This window comes from Ursus maritimus (assembly GCF_017311325.1).
Source record: "Ursus maritimus isolate PB19 chromosome X unlocalized genomic scaffold, ASM1731132v1 scaffold_X1, whole genome shotgun sequence".
Lineage (NCBI taxonomy): Eukaryota > Metazoa > Chordata > Mammalia > Carnivora > Ursidae > Ursus > Ursus maritimus.
Window position 1 is genome coordinate 40,929,910 of NW_024423319.1, and position 19,373 is coordinate 40,949,282.

The window sequence follows — 19,373 nt, forward strand, 5'->3', positions numbered from 1 at the left end:
GTAAAATAACGGTCCCATTTCATTCTTTTCCATGTGGAGATTCAGTTTTCTAGTGTCATTTGTTGAAGAGACTATCCTTTCTCCATGTGTATTCCTGCCACTCTTGCCAAAGACATACATGTGAGGGTGTATTTCTGGGCTTTCTATTCTATTCCACTGGTCTGTATGTCTATCTTCATGCTAGTACCATAGTATTTTCATTGCTATAGCTTTGTAGTATATTTTGAAACCCATAAATAAATGTATGGTCATTCCCTATGTCTTCTTTTAATATTTTTGTCATCCTCTTGTTAACCCCCAACTGGTAATGCCGTCTCAAGCAGCTACAGTGTGAAACAACCCTCCCCAGTTGGTTTTGACAAATGCCTTAGGGCTGGGCTGTTCCTGCAGAGTGAGATATGAATCAAGTCAAAGACAAGCCCTCCAATTGTAGCTTTTCAGTGAAGTACTAGGCTGGTCAAGCAGTGACAGTTCTCTGAGGATGAGGTGTTTGGTGAACTCCAGAACTGCTCTACTTCCTGTAGTATCAGCTAGGCTGCTGTTTTATTTACAGCTATGGCAGTTGCAAGATTGTTGGTTTTCAAAGCTACTGGAACGTTGGAGAGAGGGAAATGTGATTACAGAAAGTTAAAATGCAATAAATCTTACTATTCTTGAGACTCAGCTGTTTTTCTTGAATAACTCTTCCTCCTATTATTGTATGCCTCTATTGAATTTCCAGACTTATCAAAAGTTTAATTTTTAATGAGTTTTGCTTTTATGGAAGAGCAGGTTTTCAAGGTCTTTACTCCAACATTCGAGAACAACTTTCTCTCCATTTTACTTTTATCCTATCTATATCATTATGTTTGAGAGTGAGTTTCACATTTTTTTAAAAAATGAGTTTCTTATAGAATGTAGTTGGGTTGGTTTTTTTCCACTTTTTTATTGTGTAATGATTGACATAGCATTAAACTCACTCATTTTAAATGTACAATTTGGTGACTTGTAGTAAATTTACAGAGTTGGTCAGCCATCATCACAATCTAGTTTTAGAACATTGCCATCACCCCAGAGATGGTTCTCAGTCCCTTTTTCTTCTTCCAGCCCAGATAGCAACTATCCTATTGTCCCTCTCTATGGATTTGCCTATTCTGGACATTTCATTATAAACGGGACCGTATAACATGTGCCCTTCTTTAAGTTACTTAACACAGTGTTTTTGATTATTCCTAGAATTAGTGCTCTTCCCAGTACTGAGGGATTTCCTAGTACTGAAGGATTTGTATGCAAGCTGAGCACATCTTCCATAGTCAGCCAAGCAGTTTACGACTCCATCTTAGCCCTCACTTCCTGCTTGTGCAGATTTAAGACTAGTCAGAGGTAAGAGCTTAGGGTTTTTTCTAGGTTTTCCTGAGCATGTATACAGCTCCAGCCACGAGGACAGGCCTGTGCGTGTGTGTGGCCTTCTAGATTCCTGGGAGTATGCTGGAGCTCTTCAGTGCCCACTAAGGACATTTCATCCCCCCAAATTTCCTTCTAGGCTTTTTGGTTAACCTATTGTTTATCCCAACTCCACTACCTCAGTCAGGGGAAGAATTCACCAACTGCCTCTGATTATTTTTTTAAAGGTTTTTATTTATTTATTTGTCAGAGAGAGTGAGAGAGCACAAGCAGGGGGAGTGGCAGGCAGAGGGAGAAGCAGGCACCCTGCTGAGCAAGGAGCCCTATGCGAGGCTGGATCCCAGGACCCTGGGATCATGACCCCAGCCGAAGGCAGATGCTTAACCGACTGAGTCACCCAGGCGTCCCCTGCCTCTGATTATTTTTGACAAAAGGTCTGGGGAAGAAGGATTTTAGCACTGGGTGGTAAGCTTTGAGTTACATCAAGAAGAGCATTGCCTGTGGAATCTTCCAGGGAACCACTAGAAAGGCCACCTGGATGACTGTTCTCTGACAATGGTGCTTTGAAGGAGCTCCAGCCCCGTTCTTCCCTCTCCGGTAGCTGTCAGGCTGCTGGTTTTCACTGTGATTTCAGGTTGTTGGTTTTCAAGGTTACCACAGACCTGGGAGAAAAGGACGAGAAAAGGGCAAGTTAAAATGCTGCAAAATGTATTATTCTTACTGAGATTTAGCTGTTTTTATGGAATAGGTATTTCCCAGATTGCTGCAGGCCTTTGGTTAATTTCCAGAGTCCTGGAGAAGCTGATTCTGACAGCTTTTGTCAGTGTTCTCATTGCTTTTATGGAGGAGAGAATTTCAAGAGGTCCGTACTCTGCCATTTTCACTGATGTCACCTCTCTTAACAGTATCTTCTGAAGCTAGAAAGTTTGATTTTGACGAAATCAAATTTACTTTTTTTCATGACTTCTGCTTTTGATCCTATAACTAAGATTTCTTTCTAACCCAAGGTTGCAAAGATTTTCTCATATGTATTCTTTTGCAGAACTAACAGTTTCAGCTCGTACATTTAGGTCTATGAACCGTTTTGAATTCATTCCTGAATTACACGTATGATGTAAAGTTAGGGTTACATTAGTCTGTTTGCATATGGATATCCAATTGTTCTGACACCTTTAGTTGAAAAGACTGTCCTTTCCCAATTAAATTGCCTTAGTACTTTTGTGGAAAACCAATGGACTGTGAATACAAGGGTTTTTAAATGCTCTTTCATTATTCTACTCTTTTTACTCTTCCTGTTTACTTTTCAGCAATCTGATCGTGCTGTGTCTGGGCATGGGTTCTTTGTTATTTCAAATTCTCACCTATTCCACCTGCTACTATGTACTTTTTGTAGTCTTCAGATGTTCCATGAATTCTTGCCAGGTTTTAGAATTGTATTCAGTGGGAGAGGCGGGGGTGAAGTGTGCTCACTTCTTACATGGAAACAGCTATGAGGAAATAGCTAATAATTTTTGAGGGCTTATTTGTGCCAGTCCTTGTGCTAAGCATTTTGTATGTTTGCTCATTTAACCTTTATAATAACCCTACAACATAGTGGCAGTATTCTACTCATTTTAGAGATAATGAAATTGAGCTTCTGAGGAGGTAGGTGACTTTCTCAAGGTCAGTTATTAAGTGGCTATGTTAGGACTTAAATCTAGGTCTGTTCTTACATGAATGTCAGTGCTCTTGACCATAGCATTTGAATATGGGATTTGAGAAGGTTTTTTGGTTTATTAAGTGTAATTTTGCTGTATCTTAAGATAAACATTTTTTGGGGGAGTAAAACATATCCCATCTTCTAACTTTAAATCAGTGGGAAAACAACATACATTATCTCTAGAAATAAACTTCCTCTGGGGGGGTAATCAGAAGGGGGAATGAAGCATGAGAGACTATGGACTCTGAGAAACAAACTGAGGGCTTCAGAGGGGAGGGGGGTGGGGGAATGAGATAGGCTTGTGATGGGTAGTGAGGGCACATATTGCATGGTGCACTGGGTGTTATACGCAACTAATGAATCAACGAACTTTACATCAAAAACCAGGGATGTACTGTATGGTGACTAACATAATATAATTAAAAAATATTATAATAATAATTAAAAAAGAAATAAACTTCCTCTGAAATCTTAAACCCCAATATATTACTCTGACCACAACCTTTTTCTTATACTTCTGGCCCTTGCAACTCTCTTATACCCATTATTTCATCTCTTCAACCCTGTTGAAATCTCCAGTTCCTTGACCTTTTTATTTTCTCCCAATCTGTCATCCCCTTCCTGTCTCCTTCCTTCCACATCTTACTTAGACTCCATCACCCATTATTTACTCATGTTCTTGCCAGTGAAACATTCTTTTTGTTTCCTTGTCTGTGTGCCATACCTACCCATCAAAACCTCAACCCTGAATCAGTCCAACTAATTGCCTTCTTTATTTCTGCAGGATAGTTTTTGAGCACTACTAGAGAACAATTGTATAATTTTGCTGATTAATGCCTCTGCAGTTTCCTCATGTCTGGTCTGGTCTAGAGCCTTCTTCCTTGTTCAGCAGTCTGTCTATCTGCTGGTTCCTGGTCAGCTCTCCATTTCATTCTTTCCATATATTCTTTTAGATCTTCATTATTCTTTCCATCCTACTGTTTCATTGTTTTTAGCAGATAGTCTTCCTATTTCAAAGGAAACATTGTCATTGGCAAGAGCTTTCATCTTCTTTCTGCCTGACTCTGCTAACTTCTGCATCCTGACTCTTATTTTCTTCCATCTCAACTCAGTGGTAGGCATCCTTCATGCCTAAAGTTAATCTTTACACCTTTGTGCTGGATCCTAGCCCTCTTACCTCCCCAGGGACCTCGGTCAGTTATCCCCAGTATTGCCTCTTTCCTTTCAGGATTTTTAAAAAAGATTTTATTTATTTATTTGACAGAGAGAGAGCACAAGCAGGGGGAGCAGCAGGCAGAGGGAGAGGGAGAATCAGGCTTCCCGCTGAGTGAGGAGCCCGATGTGGGGCTCAATCCCAGGGCCCTGGGATTGTGACCTGAGCCAAAGGAAGACACCCAACTGACTAAGCCACCCAGGCGTCCCTCCTTTCAGGATTTTAACATGCTTTTTACTACTTGCCAGTTTCTGTAGTGTACATACTCCTACCATGAACTATCTTTAAAAAATGATGAAGACAAAAAATGCCCTTCAGTTGTTTAGCTACTTGAGCAAACAATATGTTTAGATTCTTTCCCTTCACTATAACCATAATAAGTAGTACTTGGTTTAAAACTTGAAATATCAAAATGATAGAATTAAGTACATATGTCAATATTTTTTTGATATCCATATAGGAAATGGTGTTTCCCCAGTCTTTAATGAAAATTTTCAAACACAGAAATGTTGAAAGAATTTTATCACAAACACCCATTATATCAGCAACTAGATTCTAACATTAATATTTTATTTTATCACGTATCTATCCCTCCACTCATCTATCAATCCATCTTACTTTATTGATGTATTTAAAATAAATTGCCACTGTAAATGCATATCCCACTAAATACTTCAGTGTGCATATTGGTAGCTAGAATTAACTATTTCAATTTTTGTTTTGATGTAAATTTTGCATGCCATAAAATGCACGAATTTTAAGTGTTCATTTGCTAACTTTTGGCCAATGTATACATTTTTGTAGTGATGTGTTGGTAAATGTTTAACAGCCAGCTCTCCAGAAAGTAAAAGGGCTCTGATTTGTATCATTTGCCAGTTTCCATGGTGTACATACTTGCACCATGGCAAATTTCAGGCTACCAAAGTGTTATCACTGAACATGGAGTCTGGAAGATACATGTGTATAATCATTGGGCCATTTCTAGCGTACCACTGCATCTGTGTACCTAATCCAAAGATTACCACCATTCCAGAAAGTTTTATCAGAATTCTTGTCAGTAATTTCCCAGAGGCAACTGGTGTTTTGGTTTTTTTCCACTATAGATTAGTTTTTCCTATCCTAGAATTTCAGATAACTGAAATGAAATACTTTGTATTCTTTCTGTAAGGCTTCTTTAACTGAGCATATGTTTTTGAGATTTATTCATATTGTGTATGTCAATCGTTTTTTCTTCTCTCTGCAACAAAATTTCCTAGAAGAATTTTCTAAAATCATTGGATTCTTTTTCTAGGACTGCCATAACAAAAGACCACAAATCTAGAGGCTTAGAACAACAGAAATTTATCCTTTCACAGTGGTGAGAAGTCTGAAATCAAGGTGTTAGCAGGGCCATGCTCTTTCCGAAGGCTCTAGAAGCCTTCCTTGTATCTTCTAGCTTCTGGCATTTGCCAGCATTCCTTGGTGTTATAGCTAGCTGCATCATTCAAAAGTCTCTGCCTCCATCATCACATGACGGTCTCAAGTGTGTGTCTGTGTCTCTGTGCCTTCACATGGCCTTCTTATAAGCACATCAGTCATTTGATTTAGGGCCCACCTTAATTCAATGTAATGTCATCCTAACCCGTGACATCTACCAAGACTCTCTTTCCAAATGAAGTCACGTCTGAGGCTCGGGATGGACATGAATTTTGAGGGTACACTATTCAACCCAGTGCAGTCTGCCCTGTGGCCTCCAAATATTCATATCCATCTCACACGCAAAATACATTCACCCTGTTACAACATCCACAGAAGTCTTAACCTATTCCAGCATCAAGTCTAAGTCCCAAAGCTCATCTAAATATCAACTCAAAAAGTCTCAAGTGTCATTAACTAAATAATCAGAACCAGGTATCAGTGGGGTGCTGAGTATGTTCCAGCCTAAGGCAAAATTCCTCTCTGTCCAGAGACTGGTGAAACTAGACAAATTATCTGCTTCCAAAATACAGTGGTGAGACAGGCATAGGATAGGCATTCCTACTCTGAAATGGCAGAAAGGAAGGAATAAAGGGTTTACTGGTAAAGCAAGTTAACAGCCCAGCAGGGCACATTCTGTTAGGTCTCGGAGCCTGAGAGTAAATTTCTGGGCTCAGTGCTGTGCCCTCTGGCCCTCAGGGGTGGTCTTGCTCTCTGGGTCCTCTGGGATAGCCCCACCTTCTCAGCCTACCAGGGTAGCTGCAGCTCCACTGTCTGTGGCTTTTGCATTTGTGGCTTTGCCTTTGCAGTCATCCTTCCTTTTGTCCTGTCTTTGTCACTTTCACACGGGGCTGGCACTGTTTCTGCTGCTGTACAGTTCTCTAAAAACATTGTTGGTCTTTTGCATGTCAAGAGACCCATATAATCAGTTATAAGAGTTTTCTACAGGTCTTTTCTGGATAACCCCTCCTGTCTTCCTGGCTTCTGCTGAGATGGTTGATTGCATCCATGAGTCACACACCTAATCTCTTCAGTGAAAGTCTGTCCATCCACACCAGAGGCCCTGTTTCCAGAGCACATTCTTTGTTTAGATACACTGAGAATTCTCTAGGTCATCAAGTGCTGGTTTCTTCTTTTCACAGATCCTTCCTTAATTTATCTCTCTTTTCTCTTCATTTTATTGTAAGCATCAAAGAGAAATCAGGCTGCATCTCACACTTCGCTGGGAAATCTCCTCAGCTAAATATCCACTTATAAGTTAAGTCCACCCAACAGCAAAACTCATTTCAGCCAAGTTTCTGCCACTTGATGACAAAGATTTCCTTTCTTCCAGCATCCAATAATATGTTCATCATTTCCTTCTAATGCCTCACCAGAAGTACATTTTCTAATGTTCATATCTCTAGCAATATTCTATTCATGATGATATATGTATTCTCTAAGGTGATAGAAGCTTTCTCTACTGTCCTCTTTCCTTCTGAGCGCTCACCAGAACTGTTATTTACACCCACATTTCTACCAACAGTCTCTTCAAGGTAACCAACCTTTTTCTTTCAAGCAACTCAAAAATTCTTCCAGCCTCTACCCATTACCCAATTCCAAAGCCACTCACACATTTGTAGGTGTTTGTTACAGGAGCACCCCATTTCCCGGTGCAAAATGTGTATTAGTCCCCTAGGGCTGCTGTAACAAAGTACCACAAACTAGGTGACTTAAAACAACAGAAATGTATTCTCTCACAGTTCTGGAGGCTAGAAGTTCAAATCAAGATGTTGACAGGTTGGTTCTTCTGGAGACTCTGAGGAAGAATATGTTCCGTGCCCCTCTCCTGGTTGCCGGCCCTCCTTACCTTGTATATGCATCACTCCAGTCTCTGCTTCTACCATTACATGACATGTGTGTCTGTGTCTCTACGTGGCCTTCTTAAAAAGACACCAGTCATTGGATTTAGGGCGCACTCTAATCCCATATGACTTCATCTTACCTAACTATCTGCAAATACGCTATTTCCAAATAAGGTTACATTCTGAAGTTCTGAGTGGACATGAATTTAGGGTGGATACTATTCAACCCAGTATACTGATTTATCTCCTCTTCTTTACCTCTTAATTCACTTTTTAAAAAAATATTTTTTTTAAGATTTTTAAAATTTATTTATTGGACAGAGAGAGAGAGAAAGAACAGATGTAGGGGGAGTGGTAGAGGGAGAGGAAGAAGCAGGCTCCCTGCTGAGCAGGGAGCCCAACATGTGGCTCGATCCCAGAACCCTGGCATCATGACCTGAGCTGAAAGCAGATGCTAACCAACTGAGCCACCCAGGCGCTCCTAAAAAAACATTTTTAATAATGAAATGGATCATGCCAGAGAGTACTTAATACATACAGTCAGTCAAGTCAAGAAATCAAATCTTGCCGATACTCCAAAAGTCCCTGTATGCTCTTCAGAAATAACATCCCCCTGCCTACCAGATATAACCACTGTCCTGACTTGTGATAAGAATTTCTTTGCTTTTCTTTATATTTTTACCACCCATACATACATCACTAGACAGTGGTTAGTTCTGCTTGTTTTTAGGCATTTTATCAATGAATTGTGCTGTATGTATTCTGTTGGGTCCTTTTCTACCTACTGCTATATTTGTGAGATTCATCCATATTACCATGTATAGCCGTTGTTCATTCACTTTCACTGTAGTATAGTATTCCTTTATATGGACATATCAACATTTATTTATCCATTTTACTGTAGTTGGACATGTGGGTTGTTTCCATTGGGGGGGGCTGTAAGTATCAGTCCTGCTACTGTGATCATTCTTGTACATGTATCCTGGGACACATATGCAGGAGTTTCTCAGGATATATACCTAGGAGTGGAATTGAGGGGTGAAGAATTCCTACCTGTTCACTTTATAGATATTAACTCTTTTGTGAAGGGATTGTCCCAAGTTAAAAACCCACCAACCACGTGTGAAGAAGGTTCAGGTTGCTGCATATCTTTGTCCACACTGGGTATCATCAGACTCCAATCTGATGGGTATTTACTTATATTTCAGTATAGTTCCCTTTCTTAATAATTAGCGTTCATTTATATTACTTTTTATTTGTCTAGGGTTTAGTAAAGTCTTGTTTTCCTCACCCTTCTATTTTGAAAAATTTCAAGCATGGAGAAAAATTGAAAGGATAGTATACTCACACCCTTCATGTACATTTACCAACTACTGGCATTTTGCCACATTTGCTGTATCTCTACTATCCTCTACACTAGAGAGAGAGAGAGAGAGAGTGTGTGTGTGTGTGTGTGTGTGTGTATGTGTGGTTTGTCTATTGCTAAACAATTTGAAAGTAAATTTCAGACATTAAGAGGTTTTACTCTTAAATACTTCATTATGTATCTTCTAAGAACATAGACATTCTCCTGTATAATCATAGTATTATGTTCACTCTTAAGATATTTAGCATTGTTACACATACTATCTAATATACAGTATCTAATTAGATTTCTCAATTTTAAATTCAGGATGTAATCAGGGATTACATATTGCATTTAGTTTGCTTTATAACAGTTCGTGTGTGTGTGTGTGTGTGTGTGTGTCTGTCTGTCTGTCTGTCTGTCCGTCTGTTGCAGGCATTGATACTTTTCAGGAGTCTAAGTCCATATTGTTTTGTTTGTTTCGTTGTGGTTTTAACTTCCTTCCGTTGGTGTCTAATGAGGTTGGAAACCCTCTCACACATAATTGACCATTTGGATAGCCTCCTTTGTGAAATGGCTATTCAGTTCTTTTGCTCATTTAGCAAATGTTACCTGCATAACTTTCCATCTGTTTTATATCTGTGTCCAGATGCACTCTTGGTTCAGAGGTCACTTTAGGCATGTTATCAAAGCAGTAGCTTGCCCCAAAGCCCTGGGATATGGCAGATCTCAATGATCACTACTTACCTTCAGTAGTGCTCTGTGAAGAGGGAGCTAGTAGGAAAGTGTTGTGGTTATATGTCCTGAATATTCTATCTCCAAATTTCGTCTCTCATCTTAAATGCATTTCTTATAAATTTGTATAAGTTCTTTATTATTGTGGACACTTGCTCTTTGTTGGCTATATGTGTTGAAAATGCCTATTCCTACTTTTTGGCTTATCATTTCATTCCCTTTATGGTGTCTTTTGATGAATAAAAGTTCTTCATTTGTATGTAATAAAATCTATTAATTTTTCTTTCCACTTTGTGATTTTTCTGCTTTGATTAATGAATCCTTCCCTGCATGAGCTCAGGAAGATATTGTTCTTTATTCTGAAGGCTTTATGTTTTTGCCTTTCACATTTAAGTCTTTGATCCACCTGGAATTGATTTCTGTATATGGTATGAAGTAGGATTTCAGGTTTTGTTTTGTTTTGTTTTTTACCATATAAATAACCCTTTATCCCAACAATATATTTTGAAAATGTCCCTGCACTGTTATTTATTGCTAGCTCTGTCATATATCAGGTGTTCATGTATGCATGGGTGTTTTTATAGGTTCTCTCTTTTGTTCCTTTGGTCTTTTTTGGCTCTCAGTATATCATAACCAGATGACAATTTAGCTTTTTAATGTCTTGATATCTGGTTCAATAAGAAAAAAACAATTCCTTCCACCTTGTTCTTCTTCAAAAGTGTTTTGTCTACTTTTGATACTTCACTTTTCCATGGAAATTTTAGAATCAGCTTGTCAAGTTACACACACACATACTCACACACATACTCTCTCTTACATGATTTCAACTGAGATTCCATCGAGTATTTAAATGAATTGAGGACAGTTGACATATTTACAGTATGAGTCTTCAGATCTTCAAGGGTGAATATGCTATATCTTATCATTCATTTAATTATTCTTTAATGTCTTTTAATATATTTCGCCTATTTTCTGTTCTAACATTTTGTGAGACTGAATAGTTTTTTTCTTGATTTTTAAACTTCATTGAGGTATGAACTTTATATGTGGTAAAATTCACCTATTTGTAAGTGTTCAATTAAGGCGATAGTAAATTTTTATTGACTTATGGTCATCAATACGAACCAATCTTAGAACATTTCCATCACTCTGCAAAATTCCCATGAGCGTATTTACAATAGATCACTCCCACACCTACCCCAAGCCTTCTGTCTCTATAAATTTGTTGTATCTAGGTGTTTCATATAAATGGAATCTTAACAATATGTGATCTTTGGAATTTGGCTTCTTTCAGGTAACATGTTTGTGAAGTTTGTTCATGTTGTAGCCTGTATCAGCAATTCATTCCTTTTTATTACTAAATAATTTTCCATTTTATAGATATACCACATTTTGTTTATCCTTTCTCTGCTGATGGCATTTGAATACTTTCCACCTTTTGGCTACTGTGAATAATACAATGAACATTCATATCCAAGTATTTGTATGGATATGTTTTCATTTCTCTTGAGTGAATGGAGTTTCTAGGTCATATGGTAACTCTGTATAACCGTTTGAGGAACTGCCAAACTGTTTTCCGGTGTGGTTGCATCATTTTACTTTCTCATCAGTGATGTATGAGCGTTCCTACTTCTTTATATTCTTGCCAACTCTTGTTATTCCCTTTTTTTTTAAACAGCCATACTAGTGGGTATGTACTAATATCTCATTGTGGCTTTAATTCGAGTTTCTATAATAACAAATAATCATGAATATTTTTCATGTGTTTATTAGCCTTTCTTATGTCTTCTTTGATGAAGTGTCTATTCAAGTCTTTTACCCATTTTTTGATGGGGTTTTCTTAGTATTGAGTGGTAAGAGTTCTGAATTCAGGTACTTTATAAGTTATATGATTTGCAAATATCTTCTTCCAGTCTGTAGCTTGCCTTTTTATTTTCTAATGGTGTCTTTTGAAGCACAAATGTTTTAAATTTTAATGAAGTTCCATTTATCAATTTGTTCCTTTATGACGGGCTTTTGGTATCATATCTAAGAAATTGTAGCTGAACTCAAGGTCAGAAAGATATTCTCCTGTGTTTTCTTCTAGAATATGTATCATTTTAGCTCTTACAATTAGATCTGTTATCTGTTTTGAGTTAATTTTTTGTGTGTGAGATAAAGATCCTAAGTTCATATTTTTAAATATGCATATCCAACTCTCCCAGCACTATTTATTGTAAAGACTATTATTTCCCCCATTGAATTGTCTTGGCACCTTTGTGAAAAATCAATTGACCATAAATGTAAAGGTTTATTTCAGGACACTTGTTTTGGTTCCATTGATGTATACACCTACCCTTATACTCTCAATGTCTTTACCTTTATATAAGTTTTGAAATCAGGTAGTGTAATTCCTCCAACTTTGTTCCTGTTTTTCAGGGTAGCTTTGGTTATTCTTGGCTCTTTGTATTTCCATGTAAATTTTAGGAGCAGCTTGTCAATTTCTCTGTGAAAAAAAAAAAAGCCTGCTGATATTTGATAAGGATTGTGTTGAATCTGTAATTCAACTTGGGGAAAACTGCCATTTTAATAATATTGAATATTTTAGTCCATGAACATGGAATGTCTCTTCCTTTATTTAGCCCTTCTGTAATTTATTTCAGCAATGTTTTATAGTTTTAAGTTTACAAATATTATATTTTTACTAATTAAATATTTTTTTCATTTTGATGCTCTTGTGAACAGAAATGTTTTATTTCACTTTCTGATTGTTATGTACATGTCTGTAGAAATACAGTTGATTATTGTGGATACCTTGGGATTTTCTACATAGACAATTATGTTGCCTATGAATAAGGCAGTTTTACTTCTTTCTTTCCAATCTGGATGTCTTTTTTTGTCTCCTTGCTTTGTCTAGAACCTTCAGTACGGTGTCCAGTGGAGGTGGTGAGAGCAAGCATCTTTGCCTTGTTCCCAGTCTTTGGGGGAAAGCATTCAGTTTTTAACGATAAACTATGATCTTAGCTCTAGGTTTTTTGTACATGATCTTTAGCATTATAGTACATTACTTTCCTTTGGGTGCTATAACTAATTATTATAAACTTAGTGATTTAAAGCAACTAGTTTCTTCTCTTATAGTTCTAGAGGTCAGAAGTTGTAAATCCAGTTGTTCTTATGGTTGCCTCTCTTCTCTAGTTCTCTAGGGGAGCCTTTTCCAGTGTCTAAAATCCACCTGTAATTCCTTGGCTCATGGCCCTTTCCTCACATTACTTCAACCTCCACTTCCATTGCTACATCTACTACTCTGTCTCTGACCCTCCTGCCTCCTTGATTATATTGGGCCCACCTGCATAATCCAGGATAATCTCCTTAACTCAAGATGTGTAACTTAATCACATCTGTAGAGTCTCTTTTCCCATGTAACATTTTCATAGATTCCAGGAGTTAGGATGTGGACATTTTTGGGGAGTCATTCAGCCTAACATATGCAGGTTGAAGTTGTTCCCTTCTATTCCTACTTAAGTGAGGTTTTTTTTTTTTTTTAAATCATGAATGGGTTTTGGATTTTATTTAATCCTTTTGCTGCACTCACTATAGTGATCATGTAGTTCAAGTTCAATGTTTTAATCTATTAATATGATGTATTATGGTCATTGATTTTTTTAGATGATAAACCAGTCTTTCATTTCTGGGATAAATTCCACTTATATGTGTATAATCATTTCTATATATTGCTGAATTAGGCAGACTTGCTAATATTTTGTTAAGGATTTTTGTGTCTGTTCATGAAGGATATTTGTGGTTTTCTTTGCATGTGGTGTCTTTGTTTAGCTTTGGTTTTAGTATAGCATTGACATCATAGAATAAGTTGGAAAAGATTCCCTCCTCTTATTTTCTGAGAGTGTTTGTGCATGATTGATATTATTTCTTTAAATATTTGGTAGAATTCACCAATGAAGATATCTGGAATTGGACTTTTCTTTGTGGGTAGATTGTTGATTACTGATTCAACTGATTTACTTATTATAGGTTTATTCAGCTATTCTCTTTATTTTTGAGTCTGCTTGGTAATTTGTATCTTTCTATGAATTTGTCCATTCATCTAAGCTTTCTAATTTGTTGGCCTGAAGTTATTTATAATATTCCCTTATAATCATTTCCATTTCTATAGTGTCAGTAATGATGCCTCATCTTTAATTCTTGATTTTAGTCATTTTTGTCTTCTCTCTTATTTTCTTGGTTGGTCTAGCTAAGGTTTGGCCATTTTGTTAAACTTTTCAAAGAATCAGCTTTTGGTTTCAGTGATTTTCTCTATTTTTCTGTTTTCTGTTGCACTGATTTATTCCTTAATCTTTATTATTTTCTTCTTTTTCCTTGCTTTGTGTTTAGTTTGCTCTTTTTCTAGTTTCCTTAGTTTGGAAGCTCAGACTGTAGGTTTAAACACATTCTTCTTTTCTGATATAGGTGTTCAAAGCTGTAATTTTCTCTCTAACATTGTTTTAATTGCATCTATAAATTTAGATATGCTGTGTTTTCCTTTTCATTTAGTTGAAAATATTTTTAAAATTTCCTTTGTGAGTTCTTTGACCTATGAGTTATTTAGAAGTCTGTTGTTTAATTTCTAAATATTTGTATTTTCTCATATTTCTTCTAGCAGTGAATCTCTAATGTAATTCCATTGTGGTCAGATAGTTTGTATGATTTCAGACTTTTTAAATTTTTTGAAACATATTCCTCACTTTGGGGCCCTCACTCTAGTATCAGCATGATAGATTCCCTCACTTTCTTTAAGTATTCTCTCTCAAATGTCACTTTCTCAATGAGACTTACCGAGACCAACATTAAAATTGCAACTACCACTACTACAACCCCCTAGCACTTCCAATCACCCATTACACTGCTGTATTTTTTTTCATAGCGTAGTGCTCATAACCTTCTGACATACTCTATAATTCACTGAGCTCTATGTTGATAGGGATCTCTATTTTATTTACTGATACATCCCAAGAACCTAGAATAGTACCTGAATCATAGTAGTCACTAAATAAATATATATTTTTGAATGTATACATTAGAATATTTATCCACGTGGTCATATGTAGCTGAAATTTCTTCACTTTCATTAGAATATAGTATTTTGTTGTATAAACTGACTACAATTTTATAATTGATTCTTAGATGGACATTTATATTTTTGCCAGTTTCAGGCTACTATAAATAGCACTGATCCAAACATTATTATTATTGTATCCTGGTACATGTATACCTAAGTTTCTGTAAGGCATATATGTAGGAGTGGAACTGATTGGTCATATTATGAGCATATATTCAATATCAGTAGATAATGGTATAGTGATTTGCACTATGGGTGCACATTCCTACCAGCAATGTATGAGGGTTCCATTTGCTCTACAATTTCACTGACATGATATTGGTGTTCTTTTTAATTTTTTGCCAGTATGGCCATTTTCTATTAATATCCTAACCCATTCTTAATTAGCATTTTCCTGAATTCTAATATGGTTGAACATTTTGCCTATATTTATTAGCCATGTATATTTCCTCTTTTGTGAGGCATATTTTCAATTGTCTGCCCCTTTTCTTAATGGTTCCTTGCCAGTTATTTGTGCAGCAAATACCTTTTCCCAGTCTATGACTTTTCTGTCTCTTTATGATATATTTTTTTAAAGATTTTATTTATTTATTTGACAGAGATAGAGACATCCAGCGAGAGAGGGAACACAAGCAGGGGGAGTGGGAGAGGAAGAAGCAGGCTCATAGCGGAGGAGCCTGATGTGGGGCTCGATCCCATAACGCCGGGATCACGCCCTGAGCCGAAGGCAGATGCTTAACCACTGTGCCACCCAGGCGCCCCTCTTTATGATATTTTTAATGAACAGAAGTTTTAAATTGTAATGTAGTTGTATTTGTCGATATTTTCCTTAATGGTTAATGCTTTTGGGGTCTTAAGAAATCCTTCTATAAATATTCTTATACCTTGCTGGTGGAAATGCAGAATAATACAACTCCTACAGAGTGGAATTTAGCAATATTAGGAAAAATTACATACACATTTACCCTTTGTCTCAGCAATGCCACCTCTTGTAATGTGTTTCAAAGACATACTGGAAAAATACAAAATCCTGTAGGCACAAGGCTGTTTGTCAGGGTATTATTCAAAAAGCTGAAAAGACTGGATATAGCACTAACATCCACACAGTAGAGTACTGTGCACCTATCAAGAGGAAGGGGAAGAGCTCTACACATTAATATGTTATCTCCAGGATATATTGTTAAGTGCAAGAAAGTAAGTTGTAGAACAGTGTTTATAGTAAGTTACCTTTTATGTAGGAAAGGGGTGTAAATAATGAATTATATAGATACACACATATATGTGTTGTGTATGCACACCTATTTGCTTATATTTTCAAAAAAGAAACAATGGAACCATAATGTCAAAACAATAAAAATTATACTTATGGGGGAGGAAAGGAATGGGATGAAGGGGACAGAGATGGAGGTGAGACTTATGTGAAGGTACTGTATAACACAGTTTTCATTTTAGACTCATATAAATGTTCTGCATAATATAAAAAATAATAAAGGAAAAAAATCAATTCCTAAAATTCATAAATAACCTGAAGCAAATGAACCTAACTATAAAGTTGGTAACATAACCATACAGAAAAAACAATTATGTAAAGTGACTTTAGAACAACATTTGTACATTCCTAATGGGATACATTTTAAGGACAAAAATAACTGCAAAGATATATGAAACAGTAGTTTTATTATTAATAGTTATATTAGTATTGTTATTGACATTTTAAAATTCCATAAATATGTTATGGGAAAAAGCTAATAAATAATTTTGTTAATATCATTGAGCCAATATTTTAAGCATATGTGAAAAGAGATACAAGTCTGAAATCAAGGCATTTGAGTAAAAAACTTGTAATCTTAAATTTAAAGTAGAAATACCAGTATGAACTCATGAACTCAACAGCTATGAACATACCTAGCAACACATTGTGGTTTCTAAATACTATTTCCCATTAAAAGGAGCCAGGGGTCCTTGGAGAGATAATCTAGGTTTGAGTCAGGAAATATTCAAAATGAACTTGTGACATCTTGCTGTGCCAAAAAACTGGAAAGCAACACAGGAGCCAATTTGAAGGGACTTATTGGTCCCAAGTGGGATAATTTGACCACTAAAAAGTATAAATATTACATTTAATTGGAACACATCAAACATACGAAAATGATCTCACAATTACACTAAAAATAATCATTGGTCACCACTGGAGATTTCTAAGGTACCAACTTAATAATCTCATAGTTGGTAAATACTGGGAAAAAAATCAAGCATTTGTCCTGCCTTTCCTATATGAACTGTATACGGGAAACCAAATAGTTGACGGTAAGTTCATTATAGAATTCCAGATAATAAATACAAAAGAAATAATAGAATTAACAAATATAAAAGAAATAATAGAATTAGGGGAGTCTCATTTCGCAACTTCTCAGTAAATTAACAGAGCTAGGCAATTGTCATCAATGGATGCAAAACCTATTAGGTGAATGGGAAAACTTTATAATGGAGGGATCAGACTAACACCACCTGAATATGCTGATCAACTTTAGCGTCATTAAAGTGGGACCACCAAACATTATGTGCCTTATGACATGATGTAATAGGAAGTACACATCTACCTATGGATGATTGTTGCCTAAAATATTGAATTTGAATCTAATCAAACCTCTAGATCAGCACTGTCTTAATGCAACTTTCCACAATGATGTAAATGGTTTCTATCTATTCTGCCCATTATGGTATCCACTAGCCATATATGGCTGTTGAGCATTTGAAATGTGACTAGTTTAATTGGGGAACTGACATCTAAAACAGTAATTTAAATATATTTGTGTGGCCAGTGACTATTGTATTAGATAGCATAGCTCTAGATTTAACTGCCAGTTTGTAAGAGATAGAGGGGATTGAGGAACAAGTTAAACAATAACATGAGGAACAATCAGTCGAATTTCATTTGTTCTCTGAACAAATGATGTGGTTCCTCTAGTAATTCAATGGGATGGAGAAAAAAATGATTTGGAGGCGTGGAAAAGAAGGGGCACTCTTTTAAAATCGAAGAGACTTAAAAGATATAACAGCCAAAGCCTGGTTTAGATTCTGCATTGAACAGCCAAGTGTAGAAAGATATCTTGGAGATAATCAGAGCCATTTGAATATGAACTCAGTAGTAGATGATACTAAGGATTATTATTAATTTTGTCAAGTGGGATAATGCCATACTGGTTACATTTTTAATGCCTTTATCAGTTAGGTGCATGTACTTGCATGACTGAGAGTGAACACCTCCTTAAATTTTGCACACGAGGTGCCTCACTTGCTTTATCATAGTTCCAGCCTTGCTTGAGATGCACTACATTAAAATAGCTGTATACTGTTGTCATTTGTCAGATTTGCCCCAGCAGAGTTTCTATATCTGAGATCCAAGATTTAATTTTTATTTATTTGTCAAAGGTTGTGTTGGTAGGCTTTGTAGAACTTCCCTATCTCTTTGTCTTGATCTAGATGAACCCCAAAAGAAGAACAAAGGTGATCCCATGAACAACCTGGAAAGTTTTTACCAAGAGATGATAATGAAAAAACGTCTTGAAGAGTTCCAACTTATGAGAGGTGAACCCTTTGCTTCCCACTCACTGGTCTCAGCTACATCAGTGGGAGATAGTGGCACAGCTGAGAACCCGTCATTACTCCAGGACAAGGGAAAACAGGCAGCACAGGGTAAAGGTCCCAGTCTCCATGTGGCAAAAGTTATTGATAATTCACCTGAGCAGTGTTGGACTGGGCCTAAGAAGCTGACGCAGCCAATAGAATTTGTCCCAGAAGATGAGATCCAGAGAAATCGTTTGTCAGAGGAAGAGATCCGAAAAATTCCTATGTTTTCTTCATATAATCCAGGGGAGCCAAACAAGGTATAGGCCAAACCAAGAAAAAAAACATGGGTTGTTTTAATTTTTCTTTACCTCTACCTAAATTAATACTTTTAAATTAGCTTTGATTATACCAAGGATTGGTGACATAGGCACTGTGATTGTGTTTTTCCTTGACTTTGACTATTAATTCTCTGCATATTATATAAGTAGCATATTTCCTATGATGTTCTTTGTGGTTTCCTAAGGTCCTAAGCTACCCTTAGAATTTTAAAGAAATCTTGATGAGACTCTAGTCCATATCTACTAGAGGTCCTGAATTGAAGGAAAAGTAACCTCCAGTTTCCTAGGCTGGTAATAAATCAAGTAATATTCATAGGACCACTGTATCAGGTAGCCGTAGTGCCTCTGCAATTAGTCAATAAATAATTGGCCACCTGGTTATGAGTAGGGATTACTGTTATTACATGAGTTTTTTTCTTTAGAATGCTCCACCTGGCTTTCATATGACATGACTTTAAATTTCTGATACTAAACAGCAAAGTGAAAGTGCAGGGCCTCTAAGTCTTGAGAAATTGACAAATATATAAGTAGAGTTGTAAACAATCCTTGTTTTATTGATCACATCATTATTTCACATTATTGGTATATGTTACATCCAGAATGGAAAACTTTATTGTCGTGTCACTCAAAGAGGCAACACAAGCCCCTGGAGCATATACTTGGTTGTGTTCAATTTAAAAAACAAACCAAAAAAAAAAA

At 36.5% G+C, this 19,373-nt stretch overlaps 1 protein-coding gene across 4 annotated transcripts in view; it reads left to right on the plus strand.

The window, feature by feature from the left end:
* RBM41 (RNA binding motif protein 41) overlaps positions 1–19,373 on the plus strand; it is a 54,690-nt gene that overhangs the window by 15,628 nt on the left and 19,689 nt on the right. For all 4 annotated transcript variants that reach the window (XM_040629418.1, XM_008697231.2, XM_040629422.1 and 1 more), the window contains one exon: positions 18,250–18,653. In XM_040629418.1, the coding sequence (XP_040485352.1) occupies positions 18,250–18,653 (404 nt within the window). The remainder of the gene's footprint in view (positions 1–18,249; positions 18,654–19,373) is intronic.